General features: G+C 48.2%; 1 protein-coding gene across 2 annotated transcripts in view; it reads left to right on the top strand.

The window, feature by feature from the left end:
- Nucleotides 1-13055, top strand: part of DTD2 (D-aminoacyl-tRNA deacylase 2) — a 63189-nt gene extending 50134 nt beyond the window's left edge. For both annotated transcript variants that reach the window (XM_069638470.1, XM_069638469.1), the window contains exons 3-4: nt 101-170; nt 9512-13055. In XM_069638470.1, the coding sequence (XP_069494571.1) occupies nt 101-170; nt 9512-9837 (396 nt within the window). In that variant the 3' untranslated portion in view covers nt 9838-13055. The remainder of the gene's footprint in view (nt 1-100; nt 171-9511) is intronic.
- Nucleotides 13056-15305: the final 2250 nt, after the last annotated feature.

Raw genomic sequence — 15305 nt, forward strand, 5'->3', positions numbered from 1 at the left:
AGGAGATCTGGGCAGTGTCTGTTTACTGTTACTGGTCTTTCTCTGTATTCATTGTTTGTTTGTTTAAGAGTTAATGCTTTGCTCTGTTTTATTCTTTCAGGTTGGCAGAGGAATGGTGATCTATGTCTGTTTTTTCAAAGGTGCTGAGGAAGAAATAATTCCAAAGATGGGTATGAGAGTGATTATTTGCACCTATTTTGATATTGAATTTGCTTAAGGGTATGAGTCTGCCAAGTGGGAGATACAGACCTGTAGCCCATTGTTTTGGCTCTTCCTAGTACCTACATACATAGCGGTTAAGCCCACCCCATCAACTATCTCTCGGGCCTTGCCCTTCTACAGGGATAGGTTAGCTGCAACCCCCATAGTGTAGTCTTTGAGGGCCTGTGGTCTTGGGATGAAGGGCAGTTGTGGATCCACGCACAAAGGATGGCTGCTTGAACTACCGCCCCATCCACCTCAGTCCAGCATTTAAAGCATGAGGTATTTACCTTGCTGATTGCATTACATGGGCCACTCTAGTTTCCCAAATATCCCAAGGCGACACATTGCCTTGAGTACACCAGCGTTCTTGATAATCTGTTTTAAACATCTTTTTAAACCAGATCTTCCATGTCGATACTTGAGTAGGAAAAACCTTTACACGAATACCATTGCACAATAGTCTCCCAACAAACATTCACAAGAACACACATGCTGCCTGAAAGGGTATGTGGTGGCTCTGAGCATGCTTCATTTTTAAAAATAAGTATTTATGGGGGCGTGGCTTGGAGCGCCATCGATGTGGTCGCTCCTCTGAGGCCGCCCGTGGGATGTCCGCCGAATTCTGGTGGTTCTAGGCGGGGTTTCGTGTCGCTAATGCCATCTACAGCGACCGGAACCGACATGGCATAACCTGGCTAAACACCGTCTTCGACCGTGGCGGCGTTCTACTAGATATTTGAAGCTGAACTTCTCTCCCGTACTCGACGGACGAAACTAAGATGGCTGCCATACCGGGGCTCAGCAGCACGCTCCGCACCTGCCGGTAGCGGGACCTTGGGAGGCAGAAGAACCGGAGAGGGGGAGCGGTACCTAATATAGAATCCCCTGATTTCGGTTGGGCGGCCTGGATTCCTCCTGGGTTGCTACCGAGAGCAGGCCTCCACTCCCCTCCCTACTTTGCAGATCAAGTCGGGACCACTGCGGCCATCTTGGATCAGCCCTGCCGAAGTCCTTCTCCCCGTTCCACCCTTCCTGGGGCGCCCCTGCCCACCCACCCACCTACACCTGACCCGGAGCGGAGGCCAGGGTGACGGAGTTCTCCAGCTGCCATCTCCCACCGTCCTGGGCCTTGCCGCTAGCCTCCCGACTAGAACTGTTTGGCGTGAGCAACATGTCGAGACAAACAAAAGCGAGCAAAGGCACGGATATCTCCGCCATGTTTACGGCTACAGAGAAACCCAAGAAACAGGAACCTCCCAAACTGACCCCACAGAAGCAGCAAGAGGACAGGGGCGAGCTTGCCACTAAAGGAGACCTGATAGCCTTCATGGCGGACATCAAATCTGAGTTCCGCGCTTGCCTTTCGGAACTCGCCACCAAAGTTGACCAAACAGATCAGAGAGTCACAGAACTCGAGCAGAGGTTCGGAGAGATCGAAGATCATGCCCAGGAGCACACCACCGCTCTGGGGGAAATGCAAAAATCGATCGATTCCCTGCATCGCAAATGCGAGATTATGGAACTTAAACAGGAAGATCTCGAAAATGGGGCCCGGCGCAATAATCTCCGCATCCGGGGCATCCCATCCTCCGTCCCCGATAACAAGCTAGCGGACTACGTGGCAAATTTCTTTGAGGCTCTACTTCCAGATCTGGACAAATCTCAGCTCATATTGGATCGCACCCACAGGCTTCGCCAGCGCCGCGGGACAGATTCGGACCCCCTTCCAGACGTGATCACCAGGGTCCACTTCTTTACAACGAAAGAAGCGATATCAGCGATCAGCCGCCAAGATGAAGAGATCACTTTCCAGGGCACCCCTCTTCAAATTTACCAGGACCTTTCGCCACTTACGCTCCAGAAAAGAAGAGCACTTCGGCCTCTGACATTATTCCTCCAGGAGCAACAGATCCGTTACAGATGGCTGTTCCCGACAGCTCTTCAATTCACATATAATGGCACCCTACGCCGAATTAGCCACCTGGAAGATGCTGAGAAAATCTTGCATTCGACCGCTCCCCGGGACCCTTCCACGCCACTCTTAGAGGGGACTGAGAACTCTGGTCCGCCTCCCTCCCCGAAAGCTAAACGCACGCCTTGGTCGTCGATACAACGAAACAACAAGAAGTGATGAACGTGGACGCCTCCACGGTCCCAGGCTCCGTCAACGAGCTAGCCGGGACACAGATATGCTCGTCTGAATTAGAACCCGCCACCTACTTGCCAACCTCTTTTAAGTACACGACGACGGCGGGGCATTCCCATGGCTCATACCCACCCCAAGGATACTTTTCATCTTCTGTTCCTTGGGAACCCACAGTATGGGACAATTGGCCCTGTTGGCCTTAGGTACGACCGCACTGACAAAGTCGGTCTACCGCCCTGTTAAAGTTGCGATCCCCCGTTGGGATTTCGCGTTAAAACCTCAAGTGCAGAATGATTTTGTGAGTGCTTCCATCAGTTATGGCAGTTGAACCTCCACCCCAGGACCCCCCCCTCCTAACGCAGGGAACGGAGAGTGAGCCTTCAGAGGACCTTCAGTCGCTTCGGATCCCCTCCCTGAATGTTAATGGCTTGAATTCTCCCAACAAGCGAAAGGCAATTCTATTAAAACTCCGCGACGAGGAGGCCGCGATTGCTATGCTTCAAGAGACCCATCTGTTGCCCGCTGATGTATCCCGCCTTCGGTCTCGGCTATTTCCGCTTCAATTCTTTGCCTCCGGCACAAGCAAAAAAGGAGGCACGGCGATTCTCTTCAGGAAAGACTTGAACCCACAGATTCTGGAAACAAAGACATGCCCAGAAGGCCGATTTATAGCGATCAAATGTCTCCTGATGGGAGACTTGTACACCCTCGTTTCAGTATATGCCCCCAACTCTGGACAATCACATTTTTATGACGCCTTGGGCACATCGCTCGCCAACTCCGTGGAGGGCCAAACGATCGTCGGTGGGGACTTCAACGGGGTCCCTGACCCCACTAAAGACCGATCACACCCCCCGACCCCAGGCGACTTCGCCCAAGCACTCAGCCTCCTTCGTCTCTTTAGGACCCTGGAGATAATAGACTCATGGCGGGTGTTTCACCCTGATGAAAAGGACTTCTCCTTTTACTCGTATGTCCACCGCACCTTCTCAAGGATTGACCTATTCCTGATTTCACCTCACACGTTCCCCTCAGTTAAGAAGGTCACTATCGGCACAAGAGCGATCTCCGACCACGCCCCAGTGCTCCTGGAACTTCGGGTTCAGAACTCTGACCCTACCACCCCACGCAAATGGATGCTATACGACCCAATCCTCAACGACATGGCCACCAGAGACAAGATCGCAACGGAAATAAAGAACTTCTTCATGGAAAACCCGGCCTCAGACACCTCATTAGCAAACAACTGGGACGCCATGAAGGCAGTAATAAGGGGCTCCCTGATAGCCCAGGGTGCGGCCTACCATCGAGATAGACGACGAATCCGGACGGCCCTGGAGCTTGAATTGAGAGAGGCCGAGGCACTCCACAAGGAGAAAGGCTGGTCCCCCAGAACACAACGGGCCATTCGCACGGCACGGAAAAGACTGGAAGCCCATTACGCGGAACAAACCGCCCAACTAATGGCGAAGGTCAAACAGTCGTATTATGCGAAGGGCAACAAAGCGAACAGGTTCCTGGTGGCCAAACTAGCCAAGCAGAGACGCAGCATCGCGATCATGGGCCTGCGAGACACCAACGGGGTCATACTATACTCAGAACCCGAGAAGCAACGCCTCGCGATTGAGCACTTGGCCCAAATCATGAAGGCAACCCCACGAAACCCAGCACAACAGAAGGAATACCTTCGGCAGGCAGAGGTGCCCCAGCTCTCCGACGCAATGAGAGATGAACTGGAGGAGCCCATCACGGGAGAGGAAATTGAGGATGCCATCAAATCTCTCAAAACACAGGCCCCTGGCCCGGATGGCTTCTCAACCAGGTTCTACAAGCTATTCAGGTCGCAACTGACCCCCCATCTCACCACCCTATTCAACTCCTTCAGGGAAACGGGGGCGGTGACCCCATCGATGCAGGAATCGACCACCATCCTTCTGCCCAAACCTGGAAAAGACCCAAGAAGCATAACTTCTTATAGACCCATCGCACTCTTAAACATAGATGCGAACATTTACTCGTAAATCTTGGTGACCCGCTTGAATCGCATCCTGCCGAACATCATTCATCCAGACCAGGCTGGGTTTATCCGGCACCGGACCGCAGGCGATAATATCCGGAGAACCCTGAACCTGGTGGACCTCGCCTCCCGGAACTCCCAAAAACTAATCCTGGTGGCCCTCGATGCAGCTAAGGCGTTTGATAGGGTGGATTGGATGTTTATGGGACACACTTTAGGGGCCTTGGGCTTCGGACCGGCGTTCCGAACGATGGTGCTGGCCAACTATGACCGACCTACAACAAGCCTGAGGATCAACGGCCACTTCTCGGCCCCAATCCCCTTGTCATGCGGGACTCGGCAGGGCTGTCCGCTGTCGCCCTTACTTTTTGCACTCACCATGGAGCCCTTCGCACAAAAAATTAGGCGGAATGACCAAATCAAGGGCATAACAAGCGGCCCTTCACATCATAAACTTGCCCTATATGCGGATGACATTTTACTAACGATCTCGGAAGCCCCCTCATCGCTTGAACATGCGATTCGCGAAATCACCAGCTATGGCGAAGTCTCGGGCCTCACCATAAACTTCGATAAATCTTCCGCCTTGGGCATTGGCCTCACCCCAGCAGAGCGAGAACCGCTGACTAGGATGTGCCCGATAGTATGGGAAAGGAGCGCCATCCCCTATTTGGGGGTTTACATTCCGGCTGATCCAAAAGAGACGTACAAATCCAATTTTCCCCGACTTCTCAAGGAACTGGAGGGCGACTTGAAGCAATGGGGGACCCAGGAGATTTCGCTGCTTGGACGCATTACGGCATGCAAGATGAACCTTCTCCCGAGATTTTTATACATATGCGCCTCACAGCCAGTGGCAATCCCCACGCCGATTCTCCGAGGGATCCAGAGGAAAATGCTGAACTTTATCTGGAGAGGTAAGAAAGCGAGAATCCCTCTCAGAACTATGTTGGGGAGTCCCAAACTGGGGGGACTGGGGGTTCCAGACCTTCAGGCCTACAGAGTGGCAGCCCAACTGGCCCGGGTCCAGGCCTGGCAAAATACGACAGACCGCCCGAGATGGGTGGAGCTGGAACAGTCGCGGACCCCCCTGCCTCTGCGATTTCTGTCACACATCCCGCCCCCCCTCAGGTCCCATGGGGGAGAGCTCCTGCTTTCGACCAAACACACCCTTAGCACTTGGGACTGGGCGCTGAAACGAAAGGGAGTCCCAAGAGGACTGAGCCCACACTCCCCGGTCTTTCTCAACCCAATGTTCGCACCGGGCATGCATCCCCGCAATTTCCAAAATTGGACCAAAGGTGGGCTAGAAACCATAGACCAGCTGTATACAGGGGAGAAACCGCTCACTTTCGCCCAATGTAAGGAGAAGTTCCAACTTCGGGAACGTGACAGATTTACTTACATCCAACTACGCCACTGGTGCTCACACCCCCAAACCTTGCAAGCAGCGACCCGTCCTCCCACTGCCCTGGAACTCACCCTAGGAGACCTTCCGACTCGCGGCAGCGTATCCACCCTCTACAGACGCTTCTTAAGCGACTTCCTAACCACAAGAACCCGATGTATGGCCCAATGGGAAGCGGACCTGGGACACACGATAGAGGATCGAACCTGGGTGGACATATGGACCCGAACACATACCGCATCCACCTGCATCACCAACAGAGAATGCGCATACAAAATCATGCTGCAGTGGTACTATTCGCCCCTTAGACTCCACCATATGAACCCCCAGATAGACCACGCTTGCTGGAGAGGATGCGGCCTCCCTGGCTCTTTCTTCCATATGTGGTGGGACTGCCCGAAGATCCGACCATTCTGGAAAGCTTGTCTAGAGTCTATTTCGCTGATTACCGGAACAATGATTCCCTTGAAACCAGAACCGATCCTGTTAGGAGCTCCAATTCCCGGGATCTACCCGCGCTCCGGACCCAGAGCGAAACTATTGACTCATTGCCTACTGGCAGGGAAAACGGTGGTGGCCCGAACCTGGAAATCCCCGGAAGGCCCCCACATTGCCCAATGGTGGACCAAAGTATGGGACATTCTGATAGCGTAGAAGGTAACGGCAGCACGAGCGGGGATTCTACATCGCTTTCAGAACATCTGGGCCCCAGTCCTGGAATTCGACCAGCGCTTCCCCGCCCTGACCTATAAGCCCGCCAGAGCCCTCTGGATCTTGACGAACCAGGAGAGCCCGGAGGAAGACTCATGACCGCTGAGGCTCCAGCCGGACCGCCCGGGCGGGAGGAGCCCGCTCGCAGAGCCTGTGGGACTGATAACCCAGGGAGGAGGGTAGAGAGAGAAGACACAGGGGGGGTCTAAAGACTGGGGGTCAACTTGCTGAGATAACCTTTGCATATAATGTCTGTATTTATCATTCTGCCTTGATTTAAAATGAACAAAGTTAAAAAAAAAAAAAAAAAATAAGTATTTATTCGTAAGGTGTCAGATGTTCCCACTTTCTCTGTCTTTCTAATATCTTAGTCTTATGTTGGCATCTTCGCCAACACTAGGTGATGTGGGGTTAACCTGTGACTTGGGCTTGCATCAGCCTAGTGTCCCCTTCTAGGAGGTATGTGCCTTACCTATCTGGTAGGCGTATGTATGCTAGGTGTGAGACATCAGCAGGTTTAGTGGCCTCCTCTTCAGCCATCCCTGGATGTAGGGTAGGTCCCCTTACTCCATGTCATGAGGCCAAGTGAATTCCAGAAAAGCTGCAGAACCATAGGTATATTCAAAAAAGGCATTATTGGATATTTACACAAGTAGCCCCCAAAACCCAAAAATGTAATGTCGAGAATCTCTTGGGTCAAGAATGTGTGCAAAATAAGTAACATTAAATACAAATAACGCAACTATGATCAGGGTGGTCCTGCACTAAAGCATAAGAAAGGGTCTCTCTGGAAGGCTCAAAAGGTCCAACGCAAATGTTCTTGCAGTTCTCGTTAAGGTTGGGTCTCGGCCATTTAATATAAAGGAGCCGCTCTACTCTCTTTCCCCGTCCCTTCTTGACAGGTTCACAGCCCTAGCTCTGTCCCACACCACCACCATTTTAGAGCTCTCTGTTTTTTTCTCACAGCAGAATGTTTCCATAATGATGCCTCCTTAGATAGGAGATGCTTTTCCCCCATCTCCAGATTTCCTTTTTTCCATTCAGCTATCACATACCTAACCATTGGGAGGGCAGTCTCAGCAGACATACTTTTTTCCATAGTTAGAATACAATCTAGTGGTATAGGTCCAAATTCCTTCAACATCTTATAAATTTCACGCTAGAACTTAGCGGAAAGAGGAAGTGAGGCCATACGCGAAGATAGTCTTCAGCAACAGGTTCATTTTAATCACAGCAACATTTACCCACAAAGTCAAGTTGGGCCTTGACCATTTCCTACATTGGATTCTTATCTCAATTAATTTCAGATGAATGTTAGTCTATAGGAGCCTATTAATATCCCTATAAATCTTCACACCTAAATATTGAATACCCTTTTTGGCCGAATTGAAATTCCCTTCGGATATGAAGCCCATATGGCAAGATCCTGAAATTGGAAATACTCCTGTCTTAGTTTTTTTATTTCCCCTTTTGCTTCTTCCTGGTTGCTTTATGAACAGAGGTTCCACCCATTGCTGCTTGAGTACTCTCAGTTCTAATCACCTCACTGTCCACAGCCGCAGAGTTGTCATGAGCATTGTCACTGTTCTCAACTTCAACACCTCATCATCCAAACAACTTTCTTGTTAACCGCAGTACTGCCAATTTCATGATGCTTATCGATGTTGGCATTATTGGTAACTATCGTCTTGGTGAGGATCTTATTTCTAGTTTTGCTTGGTGGAATCTTTGCACTTTCATAGAGTCGTTCCAGGAACAGGTGTACTTTACTCAGTATGTCTTTATGCGCACGCATCTCATTATACATGTTACTACAGTGCTTCACTAATTCCTTAAGGGGCAAGTCAAGGGCATGCATAGGAGTTTTAGGAGGTGGCAGTGAGGTGGGTATGCTTGAGCTTGTGCTGCATTTTAGCAGGAAAAAAGAATCCCAGAAAGGGAACCCATCATCCCTAACTTAATCAAACTACAATACCAAACGCACGATAATCATAGATGTGGAGCAAAGAAACGCGGGGCCAAAGAAGTAAGAAAAATCAGCTAACCCAACTCTAAAACCTCAACTTTCCCCATACACTTCTCATACAGAAACCCCCACAACTTCTTCTCTCCACAGCAATCTGCACTTAATTCACCACACTAAAACAACAGACAAACACATAACCCAGATCAACAGCAAATGGGAACTCACAGCGACCTGAGAACTGCACTCAAGCCCAGCGGACAGTGCAAACTGAACTGAAGCTGCCAACAGAAAATCACAGCTCTCACTCTCCTATTCCAACTACACCCTTCTAACTCCCCCCCGCCCCACCACACCTACTTTTCAAATACACCAGAGCGCCTGGGGACCACTCCGGTGGTGACAGTTCATTGTACAAAGACCTTTAACATTAACATCTTCTCTGCCACACAGTCACCATGCTCACTTCATAGCCCTGGAATAATCATCTGTATCAGTATTTCTTGGCCCAACGCAACCCGAAAAAGAGATATCAAGCAGTCTGGAGCTCCGACCGATGGCGCCTAGGAGTTCTAAAGAGAGCATCGGGTGATACCCCAAACATTATTTAGACACATGAATTGACATGTGCTCCTCAGAGCAAGTTCTACTTCCTCTTCCTGTGTGGTCTACAGGGCATGGGTTTGCCTGTGGCATCCTCCTTGCACAGCCATTGTTTTCCCATTCTCAAACACTCCTAATACTAATAAGCCACAATCTGTAGACCGTGGGGTTGTGGGAGGGTGGGGGGGGGGGGGGTGACCAGACACCTGGTCAACAAATAAGCTTTCAAACCCTCACACAATAACACAAATAGATAGGACCTTCTAAATAGTCATAAGAAATGTGTAATGAAAAGCTTTGGTGGGAGAGGTGGCAATGGATGCTTTCCAGAGTGGGGTGGGGCTGGATTGAGATTAGCTCTTTTTGTAATTGAATAGGGTGTTATTGTTCTGCTTTTAAGTTGAAACACATCCATGTTTTTCCTCTTCTCCTCATATGAATTATTTCTGTTTTTCCTAGTGAACACGCTGCTGAATGTAAAACTGTGCGAAGCCGACAGTGGGAAGCATGTGTCTGTGCTGGACCTCCCCGGAGACGTCCTGATCATCCCCCAGGCCACGTTGGGTGGGAAGGTGAAGGGTCGTGGCGTGCAATACCACACCAATGTTGGCAAGGAGCAGGGCCTTGGTCTGTTCACTCAGCTCATCCTCCAGTGTCGGCAACAGCTCTCAGGCAATCCCACCTGGGAGGAGGCAGGGACCGTTCTACACCATGGCACCTACGGCAACAGACAAGTGTTACAGTTGGACACCAATGGGCCCTATACTCACCTGGTTGAATTTTGACAGTAGATGCTTGCACATACGATCAACTCTAACACGCGATTCGTTCAGGTTGGGCCATTTTTATCTAAAGCGGAAGCCATGGCGTAGTATAATATCTGATCTAAGTAGGAGCCATGGTACGTATCGGAACCATAGCCCCCGGCCTAACTTGGTGGAAATGAAACTATAGCAAGATCTCAAGGAGCTGGTGTTTTCATTCATTGCTGTAAAGGGATATGGGATGTAGGATATATTGGACAGTGCAATATGGTTAGTTTGTGTGCCCACCCACATCATGCTGCATCCACTTCTCTGAGCAGCACAAACACTGGACTGGTAATCGGCTCTACTCTGGAATTGAAACAAGATATGATGGCAAGACATGATGATGGAATTGAAAGAGAAGATGACGGTATGTCTCTCCCAAGCAGTGCTTTATTGCAGAGGGTTATCCCCTGATGCCAACATCCAAATAAGTGAAAGCAGGTAAAAGAATACCTCCCTCTCTTCTGGATGGTTGGGCATTTATCCAGTGTACTGGCATTGGCAAGTAGCTGTGCAGGGGATGTGGAGACGAGAGTCACAGGGGAGGTAGTGCCTGGGCGGTTGACGATGCTCCAGGGACCTGGATCTTTCATGAGAATGCTTGATAGGGGCACAATACCTGGCCAGTGGATAGGAACGAGTTTCATCCTTTGGCTCGGCTCGCTGCCTCCCAGTTCTTCTGCTAGGGACTTGAAAGCAGCCTAGGTGGCCAGCGCAGTTGTCTATATAAAAGTCAAAGTGCACTCTTGCCAACGCACTTTTCTAATTTAAATAAAGGTGTCTCTTGTAAACGAAGGCTGAAACGGGGTGCCTCTCGTCCACAAAAAGGCAACTATAAACATGTCAATGGGGGAGAGAACATTAGAGAAAAACAAGGTGCTTTTTGTGCATCACTGTGTGTAAAAACCCTACAATGGTGCCCAAAAAATCCTACCAGCACTAGTGATGAACGGTGAGGCAAAGTTTGCTGCTTTTCCTCTGTAACCAAACTTGCAGCGAAAGACCACGGTTCCCTTTTATGTGGCCCTCCAGGGGTTTTGAACTTCAATTTGCATGAGCCTTTGCCATCATAGATGAAGGATCATGAGACTTGTAGTCCAAAACATCTGGCAGGCCATACAATGAGTAACCATGCTAGTACCTAGTAACTGTAATAAATACCCTGTTTCGCGACTGCCAATATTTCCTGCAGGAGAAGCCCTCTATGCCCAAAATATTAGTCTTGGTCCTCAGGTGACCATGAGGTGGAGGTTGCCTCTCATTTTTCCCATTTTCACAAAAATTATCGAGTACTTGTTGCAGCTTTTCAGAGAAGCTGGAATCCAGTGCCTACAGGAGAAATTATAAGTTTGACTTGGATGCTTCCTTTTTTAATTGACCACTGGAATCTACATCTTTTAGGCTGCTTACATTGCTAATGCGCCGGCCAGAGTACCCTATCGCGGCACGTACAATGTGGGGATCTGTGGCTCACACGCGTCTTGAAATGTGTAGGGCTTTTCCCCCAAAGTTTGATGGAATTGTAGCAACCTCTTTGAGCACATCTGCCCTTTTACCTGTCCCAATCTGTACATTTTGGAAGAAGATGCAGCATATTGCTATTGCTGGGCTTGGCAAGAATCAAGGTGCCGTGCAGAGCCAGGCAGACTGCATGGGGTGGATTCTGGGGGAGCGATGCTATATTCATATTCTGTTCACGTTCCAGCTCATAAAATAAGAGGTATAGCAAGTGTTGCATGCAAAAGAAATGTTTTGAAAAATATTTAGGCAGCAGCCAATGGAAAATAATACAGAGGATGTGATCAGAAATGTCTTCATTGCTTAAATATTGAGTGAATAGACATTGTAATGAACCTTTCTGTGTTGTCGTGATCGGGCATAATTGCCTTCACCCCCGGCGCCCAACACGGGCTTGCGTATGGTCTTTAGAAAGAACCAATAAAAAGAGCTATTTTGTAGGCACTTCGATTGTGGGATTCAATGCTAATTAAGCAACTCTCTGCTTTTATCAAAGTAGAATAATAATTAAAAAGTAATTATCAAAGGATTGATGTTATTGCTTGCAACCTGTTTCCAATTTTTTACATCGAAAAGACAATACTTTGTGATTTGGGAACGAAATTGTGGCACCTGCTTATTCTGGTTACATGTCATTCTGTCTGCAGTTTTTGCTGCCGATATTTGGCCCAAAAAACAATCACATTTAATTTTTATTTGGGTGGGGGTTCCCCTCCCAATTCCTCTTCTGGGTTGTGTACTATTCTCCACACCCTCCTACCCCTTATATCCCTTTAACCCCCCTCCCCCCAACCCCACCACACTGTATATTTTTTTAATTCATTTTTCAGCCAAAAATCGGTGGCAAAAACTTCAGTGGAAAATAATATCTGGTGATGAATGAACGTCATACCCTTACGTTCACGTGAAGCATCCTTTACCAATCCTGGGATTTAGCTAAATGTTCTTGGTCTGAGCCCTAGATCCTGTCTGTAGCAAACCAGGAACATGTGTCTAAGTGTGTGATCCATCAACACATGCTGTAAGGAATTTGTGATTGCTGTATTGTTTGATGTGCGCTTTAGGGAAACTGTAATTGCCCATTGCACTGTAACGTATGTGTTCGTTTTTCTTTTCTCTTCCGGTTCACCATCTTTTAAGGCCGTCAAAACATTGTCATTACACCTTAATTAAATATCAACTCTTTGCACTGTAATAGTATCCGCTTATGACATCTCATTAAGACTTCTTCACACAAGACGTGCAAACACTGTGTGATGCATGATCGGAAGAAACTTGTCTGAACCAAAAGACTAGCATTTGTCCCTAAATCGTTTGATGTCACTCCTTTTGGAGCTTGTGATATCTTAATTGTACCTTGCGGCAAAGTGAATATCGGGCATGTTTTATAAAGATTTGTTTTGTTTCAGCTGCTTACAGTATGTAACATCGATAAACAAGGGTTAAGAGAGATGTCGCAAAAAGGACAAAACGCGCGGAGAGCACTCCACCCAGATTATTTTGGGAGGTTCGGCATATATATTGAGTAACTTGGTAAAGGGCTTAAGTGTAAACAGAATCAACAAAACTAAAAGCCTAAAATATGTTATGTTCACTGTATTTTGTTTTCATCTTTGTTCTGTTTACAGTCGTGGCTGCGGTGAAGGGTCCATGAATAAAAATACAGGTTTTTGGTATTTATGTTGATTATGTGGTGTGTTGTCCTTGCATTTCTCCTTATTCTGATGAGCAGTCCTTCTACCTCATGTTTTATACAAGTATTATTTTCTATATAATGAAAGAAAATCAAATACCTGTTAAGGGAGGTATGTGTGGTCTACATGGTTTAAGAAAAATATTTAAAGGAATGGTATTTTAAATATTGTCAGTGTGTGTGCCGACAGGGTGCACAAGATTAGAGAAATGCGGTGCAAGGGGTGTTTTATGAATATAAACAGAGATTGTGCTTCGGTTAGAAGCATATGGTCATAGTGTAAGTGCTATGGGGAAGAAACGGACAAAGAAAGTAGGTTTTCCTTCAGCAAGGGTCATTGTTCCTTATGGAAATTGAGGGTTCCAGAATAAAAGACAAATTGTCCAAAATAAGGTGGTGAACAAACAAAAGGAAACTCTTACAAACTTCTTGGTCTGGGCTCCCACCATACTAATCCACAGTCCATGGATGGAATTCTTCTTAGGAATTCAGTCTTCGGCTGCAGGGTTTTGGGGTCCCAAAAACCTTCTCTGTGTTTGGGTTAGAGTCGATCCTAGCCCAACATGTCCCAGACTTGTAATAGTCCGTCTACTCCAAGATCTGTCAGAAATATCCCGCTCCAAATTACCTGCATCTCCATCGTAGCTCAGTGAACAGTTTGTGTCCCAGAACCTGGCGCCTGTACCCAAGATGTCACCTTCGGGGATGGCTCCAGGCTCGGGGAAGCATTGTGGAAACCCAGGAACTGAGTCCGTTCTTCTGGGGCTCTGAGCTAAAACAAGCTCCGAATGAGGCTGCATATGATCAACAGATGCCTAGGGAACGTGGATCAATCCAGCTTTTGCCAGCAGCCAGTTTCCAGGAAGGATTAGCCTTCTATCAAGCACCAGGGTCAGCTAGTCGATTATAGTAAATCTCAAATAAAGCCCCCTCGCACTGACGCTGGCTGGGTAACAAGCTGAAACCCCATGGGTATTAGTAAGTTTCTCATGTCATTTGTACCTCACCCACGACTCTTGTAGTAAGTCACTATCAAACCAGTGTCGCAGCCTAGTCTATCTTTATTCTATGTTATTGGAACCTCTTCTGTAATCTGCACCTGCTTGGTCCTCACTGGCCTACGTCAGCTTTGCACATTTTAGGGCTAGGGAAGATAAAGCTACATTATGTAGAGACAAGTTGGATTTCTCCTTATATTTGCAGCTCAGAGCGTCGAAACATGGGATAGTAACATCAAGATTCCTACATGGGGCCTTTTCCCAGTTATTGACCAAGGGAGGGGTCCGCATATCCAATAGTGTCCCCTAGTGGAGGCTTGGGCATGTAGTCTCTTGCTTGGTTTATAACATTGGCGCTTTGCAGTGAACATCAAGGCTACAGCCAATCAAGGTTCAACAATATTCAGGTACTGACATGTTCGAAATAATGTTGGGTCTTCAACAGTGGTTCACTCACCCAGGACCTGGGTAAAGGGGGTTGGGGATTCTGCACCTCCTTGTTATAGGGCTCTGGTCCCCAGTAACTCCCCTCCTGATTGTCCTTGATATAGCCTTCCTGATCCTCAGTGAAGGTTGAGTTTGGGTTATCTCCGCCTCTAGCTTTATTCTATTGCCCTCCTCGGATGGTTCTGAGTCTATTCTCCTCCAATCTCCTCAGTGCTCTCTTTCCAACTCTCTTCAGCTGGGTGTCACGATAAGAAACCATGGAGTGCCTGTCTCTAGGACGCTCTCCTCTCAGAAGAGACATTCTGCCCATAGAACAGCAAAACCTTTCTATTCAAGGTGGAGACTTTTTGACACATTGCCAGGGAAACAGCGTTTACATTACGCGCATCGTTAAGTCACGTGATTTCATGATCACGTGAGTCTCAAACGCTTTATTAACAACGTGATGCTACGCGCGTTGCTTCTGATCGCGTTCTCTTCTGGGATTCCTATCTGATGCCTTATCTGCATTTCCTGCATTGGTTTCAGCTGTTCTTTCCTCTTGTCGGCTAGCGGTGCCTTATACTTCAGCTCCGGTTGTTAATTTGTGTTTGACGCAATCCGCGCACCGCTTGCTAATTTCCATTTCCCGTGCCTGCAGCCCCCACTTCAGTCCTCAGGCAGCGGAGTTTTGAAAAACCATTTCAGTAACGCAGCAGCTATTGGAACGTCTGCTCCCTGCCGTGTTCACTCAATCATCAGCCATTACCATTGTTAGGGGGAATTCTCTGGTAAGGCTAATTTCCCAA

This window comes from Ambystoma mexicanum, chromosome 14 (genome assembly GCF_040938575.1).
Source record: "Ambystoma mexicanum isolate Mex_15411 chromosome 14, UKY_AmexF1_1, whole genome shotgun sequence".
NCBI lineage: Eukaryota > Metazoa > Chordata > Amphibia > Caudata > Ambystomatidae > Ambystoma > Ambystoma mexicanum.